The following is an 8,976-nucleotide window of genomic DNA, read 5'->3' as shown; positions in this document are numbered from 1 at the left end:
AAGTTTTCCTTTATTTTCCACTTGAGCTAGTGTTTTACTATGCTGCCTAGAACAGACCAAACTCCTAAAACCAATCCTCCGGACTCAGCCTCCAGAGTAACTCGGATGACAATGCACTATTATCCTTGGCCGAGGTTTCCTTTAAGAGCACTCTCCATGTGGTACCGGGCTGGAGCACATCTGAGAAGGGTACTCAGCCACCGGATTTTCCAATTCTAACCCAGAGCTATCAAAAATAGAGTGAAAGGCGAAGACACAAATTATCGTGGGCAATTTAAAAATCCAGGCCTCTGGCTCCCACCCACTCACACTGCCCCAGTGTATTTCTGACTGCCTAGCATAGACTGAACAGCAGGAGGAGCGAGTATCTGCATCCACGCGGACTGAGGAGCTCCAAGGGCTGAAACCACCCGGAGGAGTGCTTCCGGCGGGGAGGGCCGAGCTTGCACTGCGCAGCTGCGGAGGGAGGGGCTGGCCTCGGCCGGGGAAACCGGAAGCGCCTTTCGCTCCGGGATAGCTGGCCCGAAGACCATGAGCGTGGCGGGTGGCCTTCGCCGCCGCGCGCGACTGTCACGCCTCGTGTCCTTCAGTGCGAGCCACCGGCTGCACAGGTGGGGTGTGACCATGTGCGTCACCGCAAGTGCGGGGCTTTTCCCGCTACGTCCCCGGGGGCGTGGCCACACGCGTGGGTTTGAGCCGATCTGGGGCGGGCGGAAGAGGAAATGGTGAAGGTTCGGAGCCGCAGTTCTGGACCTCACCCGGGAGAGGGCGGTAGAGCTCTGATCCCGGAGGCTCCACTCAGGAGGGGTTCCCTCCACGGGACTGACACAAGTTCAGAGTCATGCAACTCACTGGCATCATATGGTACCCAGAGCATCCTGAAGGCACATTGACAGGAGCATGAGCTATCGGGTGCAGCACATGGTAGCTCCCTGCGACCCTTTAAAAATTAAAACAAAAAACACCTGAGAGTTCCGTTTTGAAGAGGGCTTTGTTACTCACTAGAGGGTCTGCTCCCTGAACTTCCATTTCCTTGTTTGTGAGGTGAGGTTTTTTTTTTTTTTTTTTTTTGTGTGGGTTTTTGAGACAGGGTTTCTCTGTGGTTTTGGAAGATGTCCTGGAACTTGCTCTTGTAGACCAGGCTGGTCTCAAACTCACAGAGATCTGCCTGCCTTAGCTTCTCGAGTGCTGGGATTAAAGGCATGTGCCACCACCACCAAGTTGAGAACAGTCATTCTAAAAGCACCCTCCCACTCCTTAATGGACAACACTTTTTCCCGTGGTAGGAGACGGGGATATTGCAGGGAACGCCAAATACTTGTATGTAGAATTTAAAATGGTGGCCAAATTTTGTACAATGAGATAATTTTCTGCAAAGCCTTGCGAATTGTAGTGTTCGCTAAGTGTAAGCAGAAGGGGAAAGTCAATGGGACAAGAAAGATCTCAAAGAATTTAAATTTAAAAAATTGTGCTTGTGTGTGCTTGTGTGTTAATGTGCACAGCTTACATGAAGGAGTCTCTGGAAGCCAAAAGAGGACATCAGACTCCTTGGAACTAGCGTTATAGGCAATTTTGAGCTGTCATGTGGGCACTGGGAGCTGAACCTTGGTCCTCTTCCATAGCAGTAAGCACTCTTAACTGCTAAGCCATCTCCAGCCCCCAAAACGATTTTTATAATGGGAAGAGTAAACTTAAGGTTAGTAAGGATGCAGAAGATAAAGAGTTGGCTGAGTTGGGATAGATACACAAATTCTTCTAGTACATTGTTTTCTTTCTGGAATGACAGCTATTGGAAGTAGTTTTAAAGTTTCACCTGATTGAGTGTCCCTGAGCATACGGGTAAGGTTTCTACTAGGCAGTAATTGAGTCAGAGAAGAATGAGGTCATGGCTTACCAGGAGAAATGAGAGTTTTAAGCTGCTGGGGGGGTGGGACAAGCATCTCTTGTGTTTATCATTACTCCTTGCGTTGTTCTTCTCGTGTCCCATAGCCAATACTCAGTATTCCTTGAGTTGAAAATTGGAGGTGGGATGTAGCTTGGTGGATAGAGTGCTTGACTATCATGAGCCCAGAGCTCCATCCCCTGCCCTCCATAAGTCAGTGTGTGGTACCAGATCCCAGCACTTGTGATTTGGAGGCAAGAGGATCAGAAGTTCAAAGTTATGCTAAGTAAGCTAAATGGTGACTCTGAGGCCAGACTAGGATGCAGGAGACCTTGCCAAAAGAGAGAGGGCAGAGAGCAAGGGCTGACTGAGCGGATTTATTGGAATCTTGTGGAATAAGTGAGTTGAAATCAAGGTTTTTGATAATTTTGTGTGATACTGTAGTTCATTAGGGAATGTGCATTGGTTCCTGATGGAAATGTGGATAGTGAAATCCAAGTGATCTCTTTGGTTGATCATCTAGTGTGAAATTAAGTTGTAGAGTTCCCAAAAGCCAGAGCAAAGCTAACAGAGGAAGGTGGGTGTCTTATTGGCTCACACTGACTTTCTCTGTCACTCTGTCAGCCCATCTCTGAGTGATGAAGAGAACTTGAAAGTGTTTGGGAAATGCAACAATCCAAATGGCCATGGACACAACTATAAAGGTAAGGGAGAACACAGTGACTTCTAACCTGTCAGCAAGAATGAAGTGTGTGTCATGGTGTCATGTAGGTACAGGGGTCATGAATGAGAAGCCTGTGGACAGTGCCAGTGCTCCGAGTCGTTCAGTGGAAATTCAAGACAAAGAGCTGTTGTTTTGGTTGGGTTAAGTGTATGGTTTGTCTCACAATTGTCCACTCTGTTAAAGACAGTAGAAAACAACAGCAACAAAAATGATTTGACATTTGAATGCATAATAAAACTGCTGTTAGTCATTTCTTTTTAATTAGGTTGGGCTGAAACTAGTGTTAAAATTTGATTATAATCAGTGTTTGAGGAGACAGATATGTTTAACTTGATTTGAACATAATACTATGTATATGTGGATTGAAACATCAAATATCCTTTTATATGTACAATTTTAAAATATTTTTATGTATCAGTTAAAATTTCAAGTTAAAAAACCTTCATAATAACTAAAATATTTTTATTTTGAGTAAAAAATGGCCAATGAAAAGGATCTGTTGCTTAGGGATATATTGTATGGCAGAAAATAATTTATTTATAAAATTTGCTGGCAGTAGTCTAAGAAAGTAGTTTGTGGGACGAAAAAGGGACATTCTTCTTTGAGACATGCCTGGTGCCTCAAATCACGACACCTAAGCCCTAGAATGTAGTAGTGGGCCTTGAGGTAGGGTTACATAAGGCTTCAGGCGATCACAATTTCCGGTTTAGTTCCTGACTCTTCTTTTGTCTGAGATGCCTCCCAACCTCAGTGTACTTAATCACCGTGGACTCTTCATAGTGCTTGTTTGGCAAGGAAATACAGAAGTATAAAAGTCATTCATTTATGAAGGTGCCGACCAAGTTTTCAAATGCTGTGTGTGAGCATCTGCTGTTTTTCAACAAAGCATTTCTGTGAGCTGAGGACACATCCTGGAAAGTAAAAGATGAGTGCTTTTGCCTGCGGAGGGATTGGACACGCACATGCATCTTCCACTTTTCCAGGAAGACACTGAGTGACATCTCCCTCCTCACCCCCTCCCCCCAAGGACCTCAGCCTTACAAGCAGATTTTACACCTTTTGGGATTTGGCTCACTTCCTCCACTCAGCCAAAGCTCCCACCAAGCTCCTCTGGGCTGAGTCTTGCATTGAGTGATAAAAAGATTTTAACGAAAAGAATGGCTATTTGGAGAAAAACTGAAGTGTAGTCTTGGGGGCTGAGGTCTAACAATTTATGGCTGACTTGTGCGTATATGCTTATCTGTTGAAAGTCATATTTTTTTGTTGGTATTTTTGTTTTCTTTCTCCTAGTTGTGGTGACAGTACACGGAGAGGTACGTGCTGGAAATGGTGTGTGGATTTGTTCAGATTGCTGGGCCATCTTCCAGACACTGGTCAAGCCTGTGTTGAAAGCTTGTGTTTCAGTTGCTTCATTGCTGGCCTTTCTGTGTGGTGAGCTCCTGCCATGCCAGGCCTCTCTGTTATATATGGATGGGCATAAGATCCATCCAGTGAAAAGGGTGTTGGAGCACATGGTACTTCTGCACCCAGAACCAAAAGTGTCCCTGGGGCAGAGGAAAATGTGGACACAGTCTGCATGTTGTACAGCCTTTAATCGCTTGCAAAGTTATTTTACTTTTGAGGCAGGCTCTCATGTAGCCTACTGGGCTCGGCTTGAATTTATTGTGCATCCAAGAAAGGCTTTGCCCTCCCTGTCCTCCTGCTTCCGTTTCACGGTGCTGAGATTACAGGCATGAGCCACCCACCCAGCCTTGTGAAAGTGTAGAAATGTAGAGCCTACTAGAATGATAGACACCCTTTTTTCTTCCTTAGATTGATCCTGTTACAGGAATGGTTATGAATTTGACTGACCTCAAAGAATACATGGAGGTAATGTCATTTTGGGCCCTTAATATGTGATACTCCCTCAGTATAATTTTAGTCATGTCATTCCCCCCCCCCCCATTTGCCTCATCTCTTGAGATGCCATGACTTTATGAGTTGGGGTAGGTGGGGGATTGGAGAAGGTTTGTAGCAACTGCTTTTTAGTCTTCTAAGGTCTTAATAGGAAGTAGTCAGAGTTGTGTTGTAGTGATGGGGAGAAATGCCACATGCTCATCTTCTACTTTTCATTGGTAGACACTTGTTTTTTTCTTCTTATCAAATCTACCCTTCTTTTACAACACAGCCATTTCTTTGAAGCTTTTACTAATTGTACCGTTGATTATAAAATTCTTAAAATGCCATACTTTTTTAATGACTTTTTTTTTTTTTTCAAGACAGGGTTTTTCTTGGCCATCCTGGAACTTGCTTTGTAGACCAGGCTGGTCTCAAACTCACAGAGATCCACCTGTCTCTGCCTTGCCTCTCAATTACTGGGATTAAAGGCATGTGCCACCAAGCCCAGCCTCTCTCTTTTTTTTTTTTAAGATTTATTTTTACTGAGATCAATATGTAAAATAAGAAAAAATATTAAATAATAATTTTAAAAGATATATTTTTAATTTTGTGAATCAGTTTTTAAAGCTTCCATATTGTAAATACAAAAATGAATGACTGAGTCCTAGCTTCATAAATATACAAGTGCAGTGTAGAGGCCAGAAGCCTTGGATCTCTGTAAGCCAAAGTGACAGGTAATTGTAGGCTATTCCATGTGGGGTCTGGAAACCCAACCTGAACATCAAGGGCTCTTTGCCATCTTGAACCATCTCTGCAGCCCCAAGACTACACTTACTTAGCACCTGTGGCTTTATGCTAAGTTACTAAGGCAATTTATGATAGAAATAACACATTAGAATGTGTAAAAGACTTCTTGATTGTATTATCATAAGATTCTTGTGTTGGAAGAGATTTTAGAGATTATTTATACCAATTTCTTTATTCCATAGTTTAAAACTGAGGGATGCTGGACAGTTTATTTTATTGCCCCAGGTTATGTGGTCATTCTTATTCACAAAGTTGAGGATTTTTCTCACCTAGTTTCCATTTCAACCTGCTTTTTAGTTCTTCATTTCAGCTGACTTTTATTCTCAAGGTTGACAGATGTTTTGTAAAACAATGTTACTAATAATTACTCTTTCATATTGTTCAAGTATTCAACAAATTTATTTCTTTACAACTGTTTTTTTTTGTTTTGTTTTGTTTTGTTTTTTTTTAGTTTTTTGAAACAGGGTTTCTTTGTATTGCTTTGGAGGCTGTCCTGGAACTGGCTTTGTAGATCAGGCTGACCTCGAACTCACAGAGATCCACCTACCTCTGCCTCCCAAGTGCTGGGATTAAAGGTGTGCACCACTAATGCCTGGCTTCTTTGCATCATTTTTAAAAAGCTAATTATTGGAAATACAAAGATGAGTGAATGAGACATAGCTCACAGAACATATGCATGTCTTTTTTAGGGGGTAAAGAATAGTAAGTGGTCAAAAATTATTTGAGTAAGGGAATAAGAGAATGAATGAGTGAATGAGTGAGTGAGTGAATAGAGGACTTCTAAAGACATGGACTTTGTATTTGTAGGGATACAGAATATAATATATACTATATATTTGTGTGTGTGTGTGTGTGTGCGTGTGTGTGTGCGTGCGCACGCGCTATAAGACAACAGCATGAGAGGCCTCAGCAGGCAAGGATTGAATACTTAGGGAGCTCTTGGCGTTTTCTTCCTCCTTTGGTTGCCTAAGTAATCACACATTCCCACCAGTAAAAGTGGCTTCCTGTGGCCATAGAGTGAAGTTAGGGTCCTGTAGAAACTGCAATAGAGAAGTTGGAGCCAGAATTGGAATCCAAGATTGAGCAAAGATATTTATTTTCTTGGTATTCACATCTCTTCATTTGATTTATTTTTAAAAATTAATTGGTTTAGGAGTTGATTTAAGACTCACTCTTTTTATATGATTCCAGTTCTGTTGAAGAAAACGGGTTATTAATGTACCTTCAGACCAGGTAGGAAACTTTTGTAGATGAGCTAATGATAAAAATTTAGAAAGAATAAGGCAATTACAATCTTTGCTAATGACGAGAAGAAACATTATGTTAATATACATAAACATCAGGAAGTGATAATTCCCATGTTTATTTATTTATTATTTTCTTCTAGGCAGAAGGTCGTTGTTAAATTATTCTTCGGGACAGAAATTTAGAAAATGTCCATCATTTTAGACCAGGCTTTAATGACACAGGGCACTGTGCAGTTGACACCGTGCTGTGGGAGAGTGTATCTAGTGTTTATAGTAACTTTTTAGACAGAATTCAAGAAGGGCTAAACTGAACTGTGAATCGCGATGGCTCTGTTTCTAGGAAGTCCCAGGCACTCTCTGGTTTTGTGGTTTCTTCCCTCTGCCTCAGGAGCAAGGATGCACATTTGTTACAGTTGTTATCAGGAGCTGGGCCTAACTTTGTTTCACAGCCTTGGGAGACTGCTTCCCAGTGTTGAGTCTTGGCTAAATGTGGGGGAGGGGTTCTGAGACTTGGGGGAAGGAACCCTTTGTTGCTGAGTTATAAACACTCAGGGTGTCCCTCTCCCGTCTGCAGGAGGCCATCATGAAGCCCCTTGATCACAAGAACCTGGATCTGGATGTGCCCTACTTTGCAGATGTTGTAAGGTGTGTGTCACTGTCTGGCTTTGAGCAGGAGAAATGAAGCAAATTATCATTTTATGTGATTATTGTGTTGTTTCTAAAATATTGATTCAGTGGTAGAAGTTACTGGGATTCCTGTTTTCCCTATGATTAAAACGAATTTTTGTTCATTATTTGTATTTTGAACTCTTTTCTTTTTCTCTTCAGCACGACAGAAAATGTAGCTGTTTATATCTGGGAAAACCTCCAGAAACTTCTTCCTACAGGAGTTCTTTACAAAGTAAAAGTGTATGAAACTGACAACAACATTGTAGTATATAAAGGAGAATAGAGATTAGGGTTACTATTATAGAAAGGCTAATTGTTTTTCATATTTGAAAAAGCTCTTTGTCCCTTTAGAATATCTAGCAGTCACCACGCACTTGTGTCTCCACATTGTATTCTGAAATGTCTGAGTGTTAAAATAACTGTAAGGTCCATATTTAAATGCATTTAAAATTCAAACTTTCGGTGTACGCTGAATTTACTTTTGGTTGAGGAAGCAGGGGAGAGCTGAGGGTTGGGCCAGCTCTCACATGCTAAGCGTGCCACACCGCACTCCTGCCCTCTCAGTGTCATTCAGGGTATCTTTTGTCTAGAGATTCAAAGTTATTTCATTCTCAGCAAAATGTCTTGGTGTAGAATTATTTAGAGGCAAAATAAACACATTTCCATAGTATGTGTTCTCTGTTATCTATTTCATTTGTAGCATTTGTATTTTTCTTGGTATAATACAAATAGTAAAAATGTTTATGTGATTTATAGTATATCAACCTTAGGGGGAAAATTTTAGAGGGGCATAAAACTGGAGACTATATTTTTTAAAAAAAGATTTAGTTATTTTTTACTTGTGTGTGATGATATCTATAGTTTAGTTTGTTTTTCATTATATATATAGTTTATTTTGGTATCATGGCCCATTTGCAGTTTATTTGTATAGTGATCTTAAACAAATAACTCAGTTTTTTTCAATTTAAACTTCTTATAAGTAAAATGAGAAAATACCTTTCAAAGTAATTGCAGCAATCCTGCCTTTCAAGTAATCAATACAAAATACTGCACATGAATAAAATCTTGACAACTAAATCATACTAAAATTTAAGTGGGTATTGCATTGTCAAAATTTATAATAATAAAAGCCCTTTATTTATCCCCATGGGTCTGTTTTTCTACAAGTGTTTCTGGAATCATAATCAGTGCATAAGCATGCTCAATATTCATTAGATGGCAATATTCTGAGAATCCAGTATATACTAGCTGTGAAGTGAAGAGAAATACAAAGCCTTATACTTAAGAAGTCTAGAATACAAACTGAACACAATGTAACAGCTATTTGTGCAAAGCAAGCAAATTCATTGTTGAGAATTCGGTCATAATGAAAAGATAGTGAAGAACACTAGGTATATAGTTCAACTTATATGGGTTAATTTCGTGATCAGAGCAAAGCAGGATCAGTCAGGTATGCTTAGGAAATGCCTTACTGAGTAGCATAGGTCTTTTGTGTTAACTTATGTGATTACTATGTAGTTTTCTAAGTTAAAATTATGCAGGTACCCGTGATATCTGGAATTCCAGACAAATATAGATAACTAGTTTACTGATATCGATGGTGTATTTGATTTGTTGTTTCACAGTAGCAGCTTACATTTCAATAAGCAGGTTGAGACTATAGTGGATAATCCATGTAAAGGCAGTGTTTCCATCAACTTGGTATACACCATCAGTATATGAACCATTCTTTGCCTCACGTCATGTAGGTGTCCAGTACAAGTAACTAA

At 40.7% G+C, this 8,976-nt stretch overlaps 1 protein-coding gene across 1 annotated transcript; it reads left to right on the top strand.

The window, feature by feature from the left end:
• The first annotated feature begins 496 nt into the window (after nt 1–496).
• On the top strand, nt 497–8,352 carry Pts (6-pyruvoyltetrahydropterin synthase). The gene is made up of 6 exons (XM_051197418.1): nt 497–611; nt 2,507–2,586; nt 3,897–3,919; nt 4,419–4,475; nt 7,113–7,183; nt 7,367–8,352. The coding sequence occupies exons 1-6, from the start codon at nt 532–534 to the stop codon at nt 7,488–7,490; spliced, it is 435 nt and encodes a 144-aa protein (XP_051053375.1). The 5' UTR covers nt 497–531; the 3' UTR covers nt 7,491–8,352.
• The last annotated feature ends 624 nt before the right edge of the window (nt 8,353–8,976 follow it).

This window comes from Phodopus roborovskii, unplaced genomic scaffold (genome assembly GCF_943737965.1).
Source record: "Phodopus roborovskii unplaced genomic scaffold, PHOROB, whole genome shotgun sequence".
Lineage (NCBI taxonomy): Eukaryota > Metazoa > Chordata > Mammalia > Rodentia > Cricetidae > Phodopus > Phodopus roborovskii.
This window is presented reverse-complemented; position numbering and strand designations above follow the sequence as displayed.